The following is an 18,540-nucleotide window of genomic DNA, read 5'->3' on the forward strand; positions in this document are numbered from 1 at the left end:
GTGGGCAGATAAATGGCAGATGAAATTTAATGTGGAAAAATGCAAAGTGATGCATTTAGGCAGAAAAAACAAAGAACACAAGTATAGTATGTCAGGTGTAACTCTGGGAAAGACCGAACAGTAAAAGGACCTGGGTATACTGATAGATAGGACCCTGAAACCATTGGCGCAATGTGCGGCGGCAGCGAAGGAAGCAAATAGAATGCTAGGTATGATAAAGAAGAGAACTATGAGTAGATCAGAGAAAGCTTTGATACCGCTCTACAGAGCCATGGTCAGACCGCACCTGGAATACTGCGTCCAGTATTGGTCTCCATACCTAAAGAAGGATATAAAACTGCTAGAGAGGGTGCAGAGACGAGCAACAAAGCTAGTGAAAGGTATGGAGAACCTGGACTATGAGGAACAACTTAGGAGACTGGGGTTGTTCTCCCTTGAGAAGAGGAGACTGCGAGGAGATCTGATCGAGACTTTCAAAATATTGAAAGGATTCGACAAAATAGAGCAGGGGAAGCAGTTATTTACAATGTCCGATGTGACACGGTCAAGAGGACATAAATTGAAGCTGAGGGGGGGCAGGTCCAGGACGAATATCAGGAAGTTCTGTTTCACGCAGCGAGTGGTGGACACCTGGAATGCTCTCCCAGAGGAAGTAATTGCAGAATCCACCGTTCTATGATTTAAGGGTAAACTAGATGCACATCTCCTTAAGAGTGGCATAGAGTGATATGGGTAAGGGTAAATTAGATGCACATCTCCCTTGAGAAGCATACAGTGATATGGGGACTAAAACTGGTGAGGCCTCACCAGGGTTCCACTGGTGAGGCCTCTGTGTGTGCAGATCACCGGACTTGATGGACCCAGGATCTGATCCGGAGATGGCAATTCTTATGTTCTTATGTTCTCCCAGCTAACTGCAAGAGGAGAAAATTTTGCTTGTATTTTGGATGCACCTATCTACATTTTAGAGTTATCATAAAATGTGGAAATAAAATACACATTTGCATGAAAAAGTATATTGTTTATTAGGTAGTTCATTACCTTTAAGTTTGGGGGAAAGGATTGTAATGATAACAAGTCTGCTTTAAATTTGGCATTCCATTTTGATTTATGAGGACAAAACAAAACTTAAAGGCAATTGTTAAATTATGCGATAACCAGAACAGAACTAGCAAAATGCAACAATTTAGTGAGGCAAGAACTCCCTTGGCTAACCCATGAGTACTCTGTCCCATTAAACTATGTTTGTCTACATATTCTGTAATTTTATGGCTTACCGATTTATAATTTCTCAGATCACCCATAGAACCATTTTTTAAAAATCAGCATAACATTTGCTACTCTCCAATCTTCAGGAATTATGGACGATTTTAGCAACAGATTACAGATCACTAACAGATGATCAACAATTTCATTATTTATTTATTTTTAACAAGTTGAAAATACACAACTTGACAGGAAATTAAATAATCTCATAAGAATAATAAACAATAATTATACATAACCAATACCATGATTACAGTCCACAAATCAGAAGAGAGAAGTCAATCACTTCCAAGGGAAGTTGGATTTTAATGAAAAACAATTGAAAGAAATACAGAGGACCTTCCTTCTACCTTCCAAAAAGAATTGCAACTTCAGGTTCATAGAAGATGTATCTATTAGCTTGGTATATAATGCAGCATTTACAGGGGAAACGTAATTGAAAGGTTGCTCCCAGGTTTAATATTGATTGACGATAAGTCAGGAATTTTTTATTCCTGACTTGTGTCCACTTAGAAACATCAGGAAAAATTGTGATTTTACCTCCATGAAATTCAACATTATCAGTCCTATAGAACAGACGAAGAATAGCTTCATCTTGTAGAAAAACAAAAGTTACTAGTAAAGTAGCTCTAGCCATAATCTCAATCTGAGATGATTCCAAGAAACGGTAGTATATTATTGTCTGGATATTTTAACACTGAGGTAAGAAATAATTGAAATAAGTCCCTGGAAGAATGTAATCTAGATACAGGAAAATTCAATAATCTTAAATTTAAGTTTCTGTTTAAATTTTCCAGGTTCTCAATTTTTCTAGATAGTAAATTTTTGTCCTTTAATTGCAAATTAGAAGAAACTTTTAGCTCTGTAACTGAATTTTTAACTTTATTCATTCTAGAAGCCTGTTGTTGAAATTTCTGTTCAAAATCTTTAAACTGAATTGAGGTATTCTGTACTGTAGATACAAAGTGGGTACATATTTTATGTAAATTTTCAATGGCACTCCAGATAGCATCCATGTCCACCACTGATGGTTTTATCAGTGGAGCAAGGAGAGAAATCACTGAAATTGCCGTAGAAATTGGGTCCGAAAATTGAGAGAAAGAGCCTTCCTTCCCTGTCGCACTTCGAGCAATCAGCTCTCCAGCCGCAAATGCCGAATGCTGAGGAGTCAGCAAATTGAAGTCACCATCCGGGGTCAGGGGTGAAACCTGCAGCGTCGACGGAGACAACAGCTCCGGGGCTTCCTGAACTGCTGTAGGCATCCACGACATCGTCCCGGGACACGGGGGAGCTCCAGGCCCAGCAAGGCTTAGTGAAACATCGCCTTCTAAAACTGAGGTCTGCCCAACTCGTCCGCAGAGACAGCCATTCCAACAGGGACAGCAAAAGACGTTATCGCTGTCTGTCGTGTCAATGAAGTGGAAGAGGAGGCAGGAAGATCACTCCTCTGCTTACCCCTGCGCTTCGGCATCTCGATGAGTAAGAAAAAATCCCAATAGAAGGCTTTTTTAAAGAACTTTGCCGAAGAGTGCAGGAGCCACTAACGACACAACTCACTCTGACGCCATCTTGATTCCTCCTCTCCAACAATTTCATGTTTGAGTTCTTTCAGTACTCTTGGTTCATGTGATCTATCACTCTAATTTGCTGATTTGGCTCAGTACATCTTTCAAGTTCAGAGACTTCTTTCAGTTCCTCCACATCATCACCCTTGAAAACTATTTCTGGTTCAGGTAGATCTTCTTCAGATAGAAGCAAAGAATTCATTCAGTCTCTCTATTATGGCCTTATCCTCCCTGAGTACCCCCCTTTTGCTTCTTAATGATCCAAAAATCCCATGGATTCCCTCAGAGGGCTTCTGCCTCTGATGTACCTGAAAAAGTTGTTATTGTGAGTTGTAGGTGACAGTCTAGTCTTAACAGGTGGTTGGACAAGGCCTGGATTTGTGGCTCACCTGTTTTGGGCAATGGCCTCTTGCCGCTTGAGAGCATATTCCGCCCACACACGTTGTGAGTCTATGAATTCACTTTCCCATGGCTGGATATAGCGGTACAGGTTGGGAATCAGCTGGTCCTCCTCATGGCTCATCCCAGAACGAAAGTGTGTGATACCAACATCTGTCTGCTTGGACCACCTGAAGAGGGAGAGAGAACATAAAGTTTCCAAATTATTTTTATTACAAAACCAGCAACAGCTAAGAATAAAACAAATGTCCACATATAAATTATTACAGTAATCAATTTCTTCCCAGCTCCCATGAATGTAACCACTACTTCCTAGGACCCAAGTCAGAAATCAGAGGATAACGATTAGGACCGACAACTCACCTCAAGTCAGACTGTGGGATCAGAACATGCCCCATGGACAGCATTCCAAGACCTCCTAATTCCTTGGGTGTGTAGAAAACTACAGGAGGAAAACGACTTGGCATCTTAGAGTTCAGGCCAATTTTGATTCTAGTCTGAATCTTGTTCTCACACTTTACCAACAGATCCAGCAACTCTTGAGTGTTTACCACAGCCTCACGAAAGTAGGTCATCAGCCCTATGAGTGCTGTGTTCCATTTGTTCACAATCTGCAAGAAAAAAAAACCGGCACTTCTAATCCAGGCTTTTGCAACACACAAAGCAATCAGAAGTGCAAATATCTCTATACCACCCTAAATAGCCTCATGTCCACCTTGATCAAATGCACATTCCCAGATGCTGTAAGTAGTCACTCCCCACATCAGAGAATACAAAACTTATAAAGGATATTACCTTGGTGAAAGTAGTAGACCCAGAAGCCATCAAGATCTGTCGGACTCTGTTGTGGAATCTCTGCATAGATTCATCATCTACTCTCAGAAAGCACTGAGCTGTGCGTTCTTTGGTTACCTGGAACACAAAGGTAATTAATTACCTTGCACTGCAGACATGAAAGGCTAGGGCTCTCATCTACATCGCAGATCACATTCATCACATTCACCCGCCCTTTTGCCCCCCTACAATACGGCATACTAATCTTAGTAACTATGTAATATTAATGCTGTAAGCATCCCATGTATCCTAAGATTCTAAATGATATCTTAAAATAAATATCATTACCTCTTGTAAGATTGTAACTGAATTATCAATGTTAACATATTTCAATAAAATTGGGGCAAATATTCAGCCAGTGACAGGCAGCGATTCTATTGCCGAGGCTAGCTTTATGGCTGAATATTCAATGTTGAGCCATGTCCAGTATCAGCACTGAATATCCAGGTAGGAGCAACTGACCAGTACTTATCCATTTAAGGGCCCCTTGTCCAGTTTACATGGTCCTATTTGTCCAGTTAACCTATCCAGGCAACAAATGAATATCTGCACTAACCTGGATAAGCATCAAACCCCTCCTCTCCCCAACTATTTGCTGAATAGCCATTTCAGCTTAGGCAATTAAGAGGGTATATTTAGCAGGACTATCCAGGAAAGTACTGCAGAATATCCTTAGATAAGCAGCCGAGCATCATTTAACTGGGCAGGAACTTCAACCTGTTTAAATGTTTTCTAATATAAGCCTCTTAAATTTTAGATAAAAAAATCCTTCATGCAAAGAAATCTGAACAAAATATACTGTGTTTCCAAAGAGAACACGTCAGACACACTGGATGAGATATGTACCATCATATCACTACCTAGTACTGCCCCCTAAGACTGAGAAGCCATATAAATACTTAACATTACTGAAACTTCTCCTGCCCAGCAGCAGACCTACCTCATTCTGCAAGTTCCAAACTCCATCTTTGTGTGTAAATTCCTCATAGCTTGTGCGACATTTGGGCAGGATACGACACTCAAAACCACACATATTGAACAGCAAGTTGGGGTTATCCTTACTGTAGACAGACACGAAGCTGTTTTCCCATTGCACAGTTGTAACAGAGCGAGGCAGACGGTTCTTTATGTCCCAGAACACAGCACGGCCACTTAAAAAAAATATATATATACATTGCTAGTGAGACAGATGTTATAACCTATGCTTCATACAAGCCTTCTGACCTGTAGGCCCAAAGAAATACAATGAATAAGCCCCTTCTTCTGCCACACGCCATACGTACAGGTTGACGTCATGTTTCATGAGTCTCATTCTGGCATCTCTTGGCCAGCACTTCTTGTTGTTGTAGCCCACAATATTTTCATTGTTGGGGTCTGGATGCTCTGTCAAATAACGCTGGATCAGGTCTCGAGCCTCATCTGCCGTAAACCTGAAATATCACAGTTGAAACAACTGTTAGAGCTGCTTTCTGTATACGTTAAGGGAAAAAAAAATCTGCTACTCCAATTTCACTAGCCAAGGAGTCTAAACAGAAAGCGGTCAGGATTAGTAAAAAGACAGTACCACATATAAAATCTTGAGAAATGAAAGGCAAAGGCACATCATTCCAGGGATTCTTCAACAGTGAGGTTTGTTGTTGTTGGGTTGGGGTTTTTTTTTTTAAATAATATCAGAAAATGTCTCATCACTGCAGAAATGAAGAAATAGCAAAGTTACTTACCTGTAGCAGGTGTTCTCCGAGGACAGCAGGCAAATATTCTGACATGTGGTGACATCATCCATGGAACCTGGCAAGGACACTACTATGTGTACTGTCACTTTAAAAAATTTTTAAGGCAGTGCCCATACCTCATGTGTTCTGGTGCCTTCTCACATGACATCGGCTTATGGGATCTGCAGTTTAGTAATAAAAATAAGAAGTCAACTAGGGGAGGTGGATGGGTTGTGAGAATATGAACCTGCTATCCTTGAAGAACACCTTTGCTTTCTCTGAAGACAAGCAGGAATTATATTCTCATATATGGGACTCCTAATCTGCCAGGATCCTGACTCTGGACAAAGATAATGGATATATCTATATATTTCTGGTGAAACCCAAGAGCGCTGGTGGGAAATCTGGGTTGGTTGGTGGCACTCAGGAAATTAAAAGATTCTGCAGAACTGCTTGTCTAAACAGACTGTCTCTTCTGGAGTTCTGCTATGTTTAAGTGTTTTTATTGAAAATCGTAAATACAATCAAACAAGGCAAAACAGCAAAAATACACAGTGCAAATGCTACCTAACCCCACCCACTCATCCCTCCCAATCCAAACAGTTCAACATTCGGAGTTCATGGCTGATCAAGGGTTCAAGAGGTGGCTATGAGCTGTAGGAGTTAAAGTGAGCCAAAAAGGCTCCCAAATGTGACAAAACAAACGTCCCTGTGAGGTATCCAAGGAAGTCAATGAAAGACGCTCCATAGAAACTTGTTGTATCATAAGAGAACGCCAATGAGATAATGTTCGGGGATCAGATACAATCCAGCAATGCAATATTGTCTTTTTCCCCAATAAGACAGCATGTTCCAAAAAACCCCAGAACCCCTTTGGTGACACACGAGGGATACGCTCCAAGGTGAAGAGCAACTCAGGACTACTTGTATATCCATAGTGAGTAATGTGGTGTAGCAACTTAGTCCAAAAATCCTATACTAATGGACAAGCCCAGAATTGATGGCCTAGAGTAGTCTGTGGTTGAGTGCATTTAAGGCAAGCATCAGTCTGGCTAAGTTTAGCACGGTGAAGATAAACAGGTGATCGATGAAGTCGAAGTAGAAACTTATAGTTCATTTCAATTAAGGTAACCTGAGGGGTAATACCAGCTGTGCGTTTAAGTCCTCTCTGAATAGTCACTCCAGTAACAACACAGGATAAATCTTTAGACCATTTAGTTGCATAAGAGTCATATGAAATGGGCCTCAAGTGCTCTCAGAGAAATCTATGGTAAAATTTTAATGGAATCTGAGTTTGAGCAGAGAGGCACAACGCTTCCGAAAGGGCCTCCTGGCTGAGGTTGGTAAGACAGGCCCGCGGAATGGACCGCACATAAGATGCCATCTGAGAATACGCCAACCAATCAGAAGGATGCCAATGATATTCAGTTTGCATTACTGCAAAGGACGGCAGGGAGCCCTAAGAGTTGACTACCTGGAATAGATATTGCAAGTTTGTAGTTCTGGAGTTTTGCTATAAACAGTAGTAAGAAGTGAAGATATGTATGGAGGACCAAGTAGCTGCTTTGCAAATGTATTTGACAGATGTAGATCAGAAGTGAGCAACTGATGCAGCCATAGCTCTTACATTGAGGGCTGTTACTTGGCCTTGCAGCATCAGCCCAGCCTGAGTATACATGAAGGAGATACAGTCTGCCACCCAATTAGAGATGGTTCTCTTGGTAACAGGAATTCCAAGTCTGTTAGGGTCGAAAGCCACAAAAAGCTGGGAGGAGGTACTATGAGGATTATTCTGGTCCAGGTAGTATGCCAAAGTATCTTTGCAGTCTACGGTGTGAAGACTTGCTTCACCAGGATGGGAATGTGGTTTTGGGAAGAAAACAGGCATAACTATGGACTGGTTGATGTGGAATTCTGACACAACTTTAGGCAAGAATTTTGGATGAGTTCAGAGAATTCTACTGTCATGGTAGAATCTTGTGCAAGGAGGATCAGACACAAGTGCTTGAAATTCACTGACTCAGCGTGCAGACGTGAGGGCTATTAGAAAAAACACTTTCCAAGTGATTATGTTTGAGAGAGCAAATTTTGTGTGGCTCAAAAGGAGACTTCATAAGAGCAAATAGTACCATGTTAAGATCCTAAACAACAGGCGAAGGCTTGATAGGTGGTTTAGTGTAGTAAAGTCCTTTCACGAATCTGGATATCAAGGGATGAACACATAGAGGTTTCTTGTCCAAGGGAGTATGAAATGCACCGATGGCAGAGTTGCTTTTTAAGCCAGAATTATAGAGATGGAGAAGATAGTCCAGAATGGATGGGAATGGACACGTAACAGGTTCAAAAGAACTCCATGGAAGGTTTTCTGGATGCTTGTACAACAGCAGAGACTGCAGCAGAGTGTGTGAAAGCACTTACCAGTTTGGTGAAAGAAATCATCCTGTGAGTGCTAATGAGTGAGGATTCGGATGAAGGAGAGAGCCATCTTTCTGTGTAAGAAGCATTGAGAATGGTTGCAAGTGGCTGGGTTTTTATGTCGCATGTTCTAGAAGGAAGGAGAACCAAAGTTGACATGGCCAGTGAGATGCTATGAAGATCCTAGCACCACTATCCTGGTGACATTTGAGTAAAATCCTCCCTATAAGAGGGATTGGAGGGAATGCATAGAGGAATTTTGTTTCCCCAGTCAATGAGAAAGGCATCGGACTCCAGAAGATCGGGGGTATACAGACTTGAGCGGAAGATTGTGGTTGTGGGGGGAAGCAAAGAGATCTATGTCTGGAATCCCCCATTTGGAGAAAATATGATGCAAGACAGCTGTGCTGAGAGACCACTTGTGAGGCTGAAGGAATCTGCTGTCTGCTAACATAGTTTGCTTCCCTGTCAGATAAACTCTGAATTTTCCATGAGCTGTCGCCCAAGTCCAATTTTGAATTGCTTCCATGCAAAAAAGGTGAGAACTGGTGCCCCCTTGTTTGTTCAGATAGAACAGGGGTAGGCAATTCCGGTCCTCGAGAGCCAGAGCCAGGTCAGGTTTTCAGGATATCCACAATGAATATGTACGAGATGGATTTGCATGCACTGCCTTCTTGAGATGCAAATCTATCTCATGTATATTTATTGTGGATATCCTGAAAACCTGACCTGGCTCCGGCACTCGAGGAATGAAATTACCTACTCCTAAGATAGAACATTGCAACTCGATTATCAGTTCGGATGAGGACTACTTGCTGAAAGAGGTCCTGGAATGCTCCAAAAGCAATGCATATTGTTCGGAGTTTGAGATTTATTTGCAGAGTTTTATCGTGAGGAGAACAGATTCCTTGAGTGTGGAGGTCATCGAGATGAGCACCCTAACCTAACAACGAAGCATCTGTGGTGAGGAGATTTTGATGGTGAGGGTGCTGAAAAGGAAGACTGAGTGAGGATGGAAGGAACCATCCACTACTGAAGGGAGTGACAGAAGTCTGAGGTGATTTGGATTGGAGCAGACATAGATTCTGTGGCCTGAGACCATTGGGTCAACTTAGTCCACTGTGGGATTCTATTATTTTATCTATGCTTGCAATTTTGCCATTACTTTATAGTTTTAAGAGAGGCATTCATATAATTTTGATAGATTTCACTTATCTTGCTGTTATTTGTAATTGCTGTCACCCTTTCCGAATGTGTTTCAAAACTTTCTTCAGGGATGGGATTCCACTAGCTAAATCACAATAGAGAGAGCAAAATGGACAGCTGGCAAGCTTTCCAAAGTTCAAAGAAATTTGGACATACTTATATAAGTTTGGCATTAAGAATTAAAAGTTCTCAGAGGAAGAGTTTTATTTCATGTATCACAGCAGTTCATTAAAGATGATGATGCAGCATCTTGTTGCTGAAGAGTATACCACGTATTTAAATGTGTCCACTTTTGATGTAAACACTGCTGAGTAGGTTTTCTAGAAGCAGTAATAATGGCTTGTACAGCCTCAGAGAGATGAATGTCTTCTGAAGCTAGGCTGAGAAGTACTAAGCTGTGAGGTGCAACGATTTGAGGTTGGGATGTAATGGAAACCCTTGGATCTGAGTGAGCAGAGTTGGAGAGATTTGCAAGAGAAGTGGATCCTGGCACTGAGTTGAAGTAGAAGGGAGTACCAAGGCTGCCTGGGCCACTAAGGAGCTATGAGGATCACGGTGGCTGACTGTCTTGTTTGACTAACTATGACGATGAGAGGGATTGGAGGAAATGCATACAGGAACTTGTTCGTCCAATCCAGAAGAAAAGCATCCACTTCTAGACAGCGAGGTGAATATTGCCTGGAATCGTATTAAGGCAATTTGTGATTGTGGGGAGAGGCAAACAGATCTATCTGAGGAGTTCCCCATAGTGAGAAGATTTGGAGTAATCTTTTTTGATTAACCTTTTGGTGGATCTATTTATTTGTGGTTAATCCTCTCTCATTTTTCTAATTAACCTTTAAACAATTGCACCGGTATCCGTAGCTTAAGAGCCGGTATCATCGGTGTGGCAGGTTGTCTAGGAGTGGGTGACCTCAGTGAGGTATCACACCCTGGAGACAACACCTGCGGAGATGGAGAACGTTGACGTCATTTCTTAGTCTGCATCAATGGACTCGATGATGTCGAGGTTTGCAACTTTGATTGAGAGGAGGATGGCTTCTTAGCTGGCTTACTTGAAGATGGGATGTCCTCCGATGTCAACGTCGATGCCGGTACTGATGCCCCGAAAAGCTGTTCCTGCTGAAGACGGTGTGCTTTAAGGGAACGTTTCTGCAGGGTAGAACAGTGCAGACAAGAATCTACCCAATGCTTAGGGCCTAAGCACTGTAAACACCAGCTAAGTCAGTAATAGAAATAGGCCGCTGGCACCGACATCACTTTTAAAACCTGTCAAAGGTTTTGACATGGACAGGAAAATGCTGTCAGACAAATTAAACTCAATAGTGAAAAATCGCGGGAGAAAAAGTAAGAAAAGAAAAAATCCCAATGCGAACTAGAGCACCTCACTCCAAGCTAAGCCCAGATGAGGAGCGAAGAAAAACTTTAATAAACTTAAAAAAAACAAAAACAAACAAACAGTATAGAAAAATAAAGAACCGAAGTTTGAAAAAACCGTGGAGAAAAATACAATGGGCCAAAGGAAACGCTAATTCGGATGAAGTCCAGAACAAACACACTTCTTCATTCTGCAGAAAACTAAGAACTGAGGTATTGCGAGCCTACGTTGGGCAAGAAGGCAATTGGGCTAGAAGGCATTCGCACATGCACGGTGCACTGTCACGTGCACTGTCACGAAGTTTCTTAAAACTTAAAGTGACAGTTCACTTTCATACTGTCCATGCTGGGCTCTGTGGATGACTCACCCATATGTGAGAATATGCTGCCTGCTTGTCCTAAGATAAAAGGAAGGACTAATCCAGTTCAAACAATGCAGAATTGGATTTTAGATTTCCCAATTACCGTCTCTCTGGAACCTTGATATCAGGGCAACAAAATTATTACTGAAGAGAGCAGGAGATATCAAATAATGTTTTATAGATGAGCAGGCCAAGCAGAGGAAGGAAGCATGTACCTGAAGAAGATGTGGATTCTGTCAATATATCTGCAGTAAAGACGAATGGGATGGGCTACCTCTGTAGCAATATCTTGGAAACTGAGAAAGTCATTTGGCATCTGTGGTGGTCCTGCCATCTCACTGGATCTGTGTAGGCCAAGCACTAGCAGGTCCATTACCAACCCATAATATTGCACAATAAAGGAGGCAAACTGAAGTCCACGGATAATCCCATAGGAGTTTGTATGATTCATATCCTGTAATGACAAAAATTAGAATTATTCTCAAGACATTTCCAACAAAAGTCTTAAAATTCTCAACTGCCTGCCAGTAGTGACTGTTTCATCTAGGATCATGCAATCACTTCCTCACTTCATTAGTCTGGAAAGCTAACAAATAAGTACATGTTGCAGGGATTTCTGGAACTCCACCCCAAAAAATACTGCTGACCCTTGAGATATTGTATTTGAGCAGCAGGAAGATTTGGTTGATAGCCACAGTAGTTGAAGCTAAACAACCTTGAAACAGAAGGGTATGGAGAAATTAGATCTTACCTGAAAAACTTTCTTTCTGATGGAGACTTGGTCAGCCTCTGATAATGAGCTAGACGTGCTCTGGGATCCCAAAGGCCCCCCCCCCCCCTCGCGTGCCTTCTGGTGCACTGGCAGATTTCCTCTGGGGATCTTGTTCATCCAGATAAGCTCGCACATCAGATTAGCAAATTCTGGAGAAAATGTTATTAGGCATCGCAGAGTCTCCTTTAGATGACTCCAGCTTGTGTCTCTTAGGCTGCGCTGCTTCCACACTCCTGTGTTTAGGTAGACCACCATTCCAGGCCTCTGAAAGGGATTTACTCCCAACCAAAAGACCTCCCAACTGTTCCTTAGCCCTAGAGAGCAAAGGAGAGGCTAAGCCCCTGCTCCCCCTACACGTGCTATGTGGCCTGCCTCAGTTCTTAAAGTATTTGGATCTAGGAGAAGAAATCACTGCAGAAAAGAATAGAGGAATTTGTTTGTCCAATCTGGAAGAAAAGCATTTGCTTCGAGACGATGAGGAGAGTACCGTCTGGAGCAGAATTGAGGCAATTTGCGATTGTGGGGAGATGCAATCAGGTCTATTTGAGGAGTCCCCCCTTAGTAAGAAGATGTGGCGTAATACTTTGGAGTTGAGAGTCCATTCGTGTGGTTGAAGAAATCTGCTGAGCTTGTCAGCTAAAGTATTCAGTTTTCCTTGCACATATATGGCTTTGAGAAATGTTTCAAGCAATCGCCCATTTCCACATGTATTCTGCCTCTTGACAAAGAGGGAGAGAGTCTGTTCCTCCTTGTTTGTTAATGAAGTACATCGCTACTTGATTGTCTGTTCGAACAAGGAGTACTTGGTTGGAAAGATTTTCTTAAAAGTTTTTTTTAGAGCATTTTGAATTGCTTGGAGCTCTAACAGGTTGATATGGAATGTCTTCTCTTGAGCAGACCACCGACTTTGTGTCCTGAGACCATCTAAGGTGAGCCTCTCAAGCATACACTGATGTGTCCATGGTGAGTACTTTCTGATGTAGATGGACGTGAAACAGCAGACCTCTGGAAAGATTTGACGAATCCATCTATCACTGAAGGGATTGACGAAGGAGGTGAGGCAACTGTGATCTTTTGAGATAACAGATCGAGAGCTTGAGACCATTGAGATGCTAGAGTCCACTGAGCTGATCTTGCAAAAGAGGTAACAAACTGTGGAGGCCATGTGACCTATGAGTCGCATCATCTGTTTTGCTAAAATGGTTTGTATAGCAGAGGCTTGATTGCAGAGTCCTGTCTTTGTTGAGGTAGAAACGTTCTGAGATGAACAGTGTCTAGTAGGGCTCCTTTGAACAGAAGCAGTTGAGAGGGATGAAGGTGCGACTTTGGGAAATTGACTTCAAACCCTAGAAGCTGTACATTCGGCAACACAGTTGACGATAACTTTTCTTCAGCTTCTAGGGTTTGAAGTCAATTTCCCAAAGTCGCACCTTCATCCCTCCCCTTTATCAGCCAGTCATCTAGATATGGAAACACTTGCAACCCGTGAGTACGAAGGGTTGCTGCCACAACCACTAAGCACTTGGTGAATACTCTTGGAGAGGAAGCCAGGCCAATGGCAGAACTTTGTACTGAAAGTGTTGATGAGCTATCCAAAAACGCAGATATTTTCTGTGATGGGGATGTATGGATGTGTGTGTGAAGGCCTCCTTGAGGTCTAGAGAGCACAGCCAATTATTTCGTTCTAGGAGAGGGTATAATATCCCTAAAGATAGCATGCAAAACTTCTCTTTGACTAGATATTTGTTTAAGTCTCGGAGGGCGGGAATTGGATAAAGACTTCCCGTCTTCTTTGGAATTAGAAAATACCTGGAGTAGAACCCTTGATTTTTCTGAAAAGGTGGAACCACTTCTATGGCATTTAGTTCATGCAGAGCTTCGATTTCCTGAAGAAGAAGGGACGCCTGCTGAGATGTTAAAGAGGACTTGGAGGATTGTTTGGGGGAGTGGTTATGAAATGGAGAGTAACCCTCCTTGATGACTTTGAGGACCCAAGAGTCTGTTGTGATGAGAATCCAAAGCTAATGAAATAATTGCGGTCGACTGCCAATAGGTTGGGGAAGAGGATGAGGAGGAAGAATTTTGGCCATGCTCTCTAAAAGCACATCAAAAAGACTGAACTGGGTTTTGAGGGGCCAAAGACTGGAACTTCTGAGGCCTCTGCAGTTTTTGTCTCTTCTGAGGCAGAGACTTTGTAAAAGAGGATGCTGGATACTTTCTCTTGTAGGAATAAGAAGTAGGTTTTGCAGCAGGTTTAGATTGTTGAGTCTCAGACTTAGATCTATTTAAAGAGCTCCAATTCTGCTCATGCTGAGTAAGCTGAGTAGCCGCCTCTATCCGGTCGCCAAAGAGTTCTTCACCAAGACATGGAATGACATCTAAGTGATCTTGAAGGTTAATATCCATGTCAGAAACTCACAGCCAAGCAAGACACCTCATAACAACAGACATGGCAGATGCTCTTGATGTTAGTTCAAATGCATGAAATGCCATTCTTGTCATATATTTTCTTGTTTAAATGATACTGTGAGTAGTATGCTGAAAATCTTCAAGATGGTCTGAGGGAATATATTATTCAAAATCAGCCAACTTCTTTGCCAGATGTTTAAGGTAAAAAGACCTGCAGAAGTTGTAACTGAGAACTCTGTTAGCTAACATAGAATTTTGGTAAGGTGGCAAACAAATTCATCCATAGTCTGACCTTCATGTCCTGGTGGTGCAGAGGTATAAACCCTGGAGCTGTTGGATTTTTTTAAGGGTTGATTCCACAAGCAACAATTGATGTTGAAGTTGCGGCCGGTCAAAGCCAGATAGGATACTCTTCTGTAGAGCAGTACATCTCAAACTGTGTGCCTCCTGAGATTCCAAGTGTGCCACTGAGGAGAAGAGAGGCACCTACCAGCTGACATCCCTACGCGGTACAGCACCAGCGCTGCCCGATTCACCGAAGATCTGAATGTTTCTCCCTTCTCTCTAGCGTTCCCCGGATTCCTCACTGGCCTCCCAGTCTCACCTTTAAAGGTAATTACAGCAGCCTGCAGAGGATCGCCAGTAGGTGAAATGATTTTATTTTCAATATAGTGATTGAAATGTATCAGTTTTGATAATCTGCTGTGTATATTGTGTGTATATGAAAAACAAATGGAAAAAATTGCATTACAATTAGTAAATGGGATGGGATCTGAGGCAGACCTTGGGTGGGCATAGGGAGGTCTGTGGTCGGGTTCTCAGTTGATATTTTTTATTTATTTATTTTATTTATTTATTTAGATTTATATCCCGTTCTCCCAGTAGCTCAGAACGGTCTACAAGTAAACATACACAGTAGAAGTAATTAGGCAAATAAGATGTACAATAGGTTTAGGTGCTTGGACATACAAAATTGTGCAATATTTATCAGGGTACAAACAATTTTTCAGAGTACAGACAATTTATCAGAGTACAGACTAAGAGAGGACTATACTGAAATTTAGGAGAAGTTAAAGGGGAGAGAAGAGAGAGGTGGGGTTTAAGGGGGGGTGTAGACTGAGGGAGATCTTTAGTTGAAGAGGAGGGTCTTTACCATTTTACGGAATGTCAATAAAGAGTTCTGTTGCCTGAGTTGGGGGGGGAGTTTATTCCAGAGATGTGGGATGAAGTGGCTGTAGGATCGTTTGCGGGCAGTTTCTGAGAGGAGGGACCTTTGCTAGACTTAGGGGGTACTTAGCTTGAAGTAATTGAGAAACACTGCTGTAGACAATCAGCTAGTGCCAGCGCCTCTCCTTCTCTCCGGCCCTCTTCCCTGCTGGCACCTCCTACTGGTGTCTCAGGGCCCATCTGGAGGGCCTCTGCACATGCGTGGATGTCGACATGATGATGTCATGCATATGCGTGATGTCATCACGGCGATGTCCGCACACTTCTGGGTGCCTCAAGCCGTGGCCACTACCTTTAGTGTGCCCTGGCTCAAGAAAGTTTGAGAGACACTGCTGTAGAGGAAATCAAACTTTCATGGAGCTATAGTGACAGAAAAAGGAGTCTCCCAATTTTTAAAAGAGTGCCTGTTTGAGGAGACAATGCAAAGGTAACTTAAAAAGCTCCTTAGGAGACTCATTGAAATCCAAGGCATCAAGGAGCTCTGCTGTGAGCTCAGTGTCAGCCTCTAGTTTGACAGGGAGAGCCTTTCCCAACTGTCTAATACATCTAGTAAATGAAAGTCCTTCAGGCAGAGACCTTTTTCTAGGAGGAGATGGATCCGAAGGAATACTATATGATTCAGGAACAGATAAAATAAGTTCATGTTCAGAGTCAGTGTGGCCACGAGAAAGATCAAAGTCATAAGCCCCAGAAGACTGGCTGGGTTGGCAAGAAGAACTCCCTTGATGTCATCAGTCCTTGATGTCATCAGTACCGTCCAATGAGGGTGAGGAAGAGGAACAATACAAAGATCTTTTGTAACTGGAAGCACAGAATTGACATGATTGAGAGTGATTATGCTTTGATGAAGAGTGGTGATGCTTCAATGGCGAGTGTCGATATCTACTGGGAGAGCACCAATAGGACGCAGACTGGAGCGTCAGCATAAATCTGGAATCAGTACTTGTTGGGAAGAGGATAGCTTCTTAGCAGGCTTCCCCCAATGTAGGAATGACTTCCAATATATTTGTCAAGGATGGTGCTGCAGGTACCAAAGGCTCGAATCTACTCAAAGAGTCCATTGTCAAGCCGAACAACTTCCCCTGTTGAATGTGGCGAGCCTTTAATGAGCGTTTTTGTAGTGTGGAATGAGTACAGGTGTCTACTCGATATTCAGGGCTCAAACACTACAAACACCAACTAGGTGGGTCAGTGATTGAGATAGGGCGCTGACACCGACAGCACTTCCTAAAACCACTCAATGGTTTTGACATGGATGGAAAAATCTTGGTGGCAAGGTTAAACTCAATGGTGATAGAGAAGAAAAAACCCACCAAGAGTGAAAAAGAGAGGGCCAAAGGCCTGACTGAGGTATGGCAGTCTGGGAGCTGGGGTTTTGACCACCAAGGGTGCTAGGGATTCCCTTGTCGCGGCAGCTGCTGGAGGATCTGATTTCATAGCGGGGTCTAGTTTGGCCTCGTTGCCGCCTCTGTATTTGGGAGACAGATTTTTGGCGGGCCTTCCTTCAGTTTTGGCGGGAAGCACCGCCATGCTGCCTGTGACCTCAGGTAACCTTCCTCCTGTTTTGGAAAGACAGGAACAGGTCTTACCTGTTTCTTCTGCATCAGCAGGGAGTTCTGTGGTGCTGCTGGGAATTTTATGCCCTGATTTTGTCTTAGTCATGTACAAGGCTTATTTACAGGTGGTTGTGGTGGTGGTGGTGGTTGCTTTGTCTCTGGGTTTTCTTTTCCTTCCACAGCAGTCCACTTGTACTACTGCCAAAAATGTCTGTCTCCACCTGCTGGCAGAGGAACGTAAACCCATCCTTTCTGTGCTGGTCTAGAGCAGTTTCAAGTTTCAACCCTGTCCTGGAGGACCACCAGGCCAGTCGGGTTTTCAGGATAGCCCTAATGAATATGCATGGGGCAGATTTGCATGCCTGACACCTCCATTATATGCTGATCTCTCTCATGCATATTCATTAGGGCTATCCTGAAAACCCGACTGGCCTGGTGGTCCTCCAGAACAGGGTTGGGAACTACTGGATGCTAAAGAAGAGCTATTTCCACTGAAAAACTTTAGGAGCTGCCCAATCTGCCTGACACTAACATCTGGAGAGACAGAAAAATACTAATGTTTTAATGCTGCTTAGAATTCTTACAGGGTGAAGCCCATAAGACTATTTCTCTATTTCCATCTGCTGTCAAATGGGCATAATCTGCAGCTTCTGGACTGAAAGGACATGCTATTTCTAGGTAACTCCACAGAGAAGGCAGACAAACCTCTAGACAAACCAATTTCAGATTAACCATGTATGACTGCTAGATCTCTGTAAGAAAAGGGATCCTCTCTTTCATTTTGTCTATTCATCAGCTAATACACAAGCATTTTGTCTATCGGGACCTCTATTTTGCCTTTAGTAGGGGAAGGAAAGACAACTTTTGTTTGGGGAGGGGGTTTACCTTGTAGTTTATTACTACATTGTTCTTTGCTGTCATGTAATCGGCAATATTGTGATCAACAATAAGACGCAGAAGTCTGTTCAGCAGTGTTAAGTCAATCTTCTCATACATCTTTTCAAATCGTGACTCCAACATCACATTGCACTCTCCTTCACTAGTTTCCCAGACATCTTGCAGATTATTAATGCCTGGAAAAGGAAACATACAAGAGACCAGTCAGTCTTCCATTATGTCTGTGCTCAGCCTTAACAGGTATCTTTCTGAACTACCTGATAGGAATCTCCTGGCACTAATGTAGCACCCCATGTACTTTTCAGAGGGATCTGAACATGAGAATGGCACGGGAACAAATTTTTCCCCTGTCCCCACAGGAACTCAATTTCCCTGTCCCATCCCTGTGACTTTTGTCACTGTCTCTGTCCCATTCCTGTAAGCTCTCCTTAATTGCACAAGCCTTGAACACTTATGATTTTAAAGTGTTTGAGGCTTATGCAGATGAGGATAGAGCTTGCAGGAACGGGGCAGGGACAGGAAAAGAACTTGATGGGACGGAAA

At 42.7% G+C, this 18,540-nt stretch overlaps 1 protein-coding gene across 3 annotated transcripts in view; it reads right to left on the reverse strand.

Moving 5' to 3' along the window:
* PRPF8 (pre-mRNA processing factor 8) overlaps positions 1 to 18,540 on the reverse strand; it is a 117,661-nt gene that overhangs the window by 32,025 nt on the left and 67,096 nt on the right. For all 3 annotated transcript variants that reach the window (XM_033921365.1, XM_033921363.1, XM_033921364.1), the window contains exons 20-26: positions 17,986 to 18,173; positions 11,352 to 11,590; positions 5,348 to 5,494; positions 5,005 to 5,215; positions 4,026 to 4,142; positions 3,594 to 3,841; positions 3,221 to 3,400 (exon numbers count right to left, since the gene is read on the reverse strand). In XM_033921365.1, coding sequence (XP_033777256.1) covers positions 3,221 to 3,400; positions 3,594 to 3,841; positions 4,026 to 4,142; positions 5,005 to 5,215; positions 5,348 to 5,494; positions 11,352 to 11,590; positions 17,986 to 18,173 — 1,330 coding nt within the window. The remainder of the gene's footprint in view (positions 1 to 3,220; positions 3,401 to 3,593; positions 3,842 to 4,025; positions 4,143 to 5,004; positions 5,216 to 5,347; positions 5,495 to 11,351; positions 11,591 to 17,985; positions 18,174 to 18,540) is intronic.

The sequence above is a fragment of the Geotrypetes seraphini genome, chromosome 15, assembly GCF_902459505.1.
Source record: "Geotrypetes seraphini chromosome 15, aGeoSer1.1, whole genome shotgun sequence".
Lineage (NCBI taxonomy): Eukaryota > Metazoa > Chordata > Amphibia > Gymnophiona > Dermophiidae > Geotrypetes > Geotrypetes seraphini.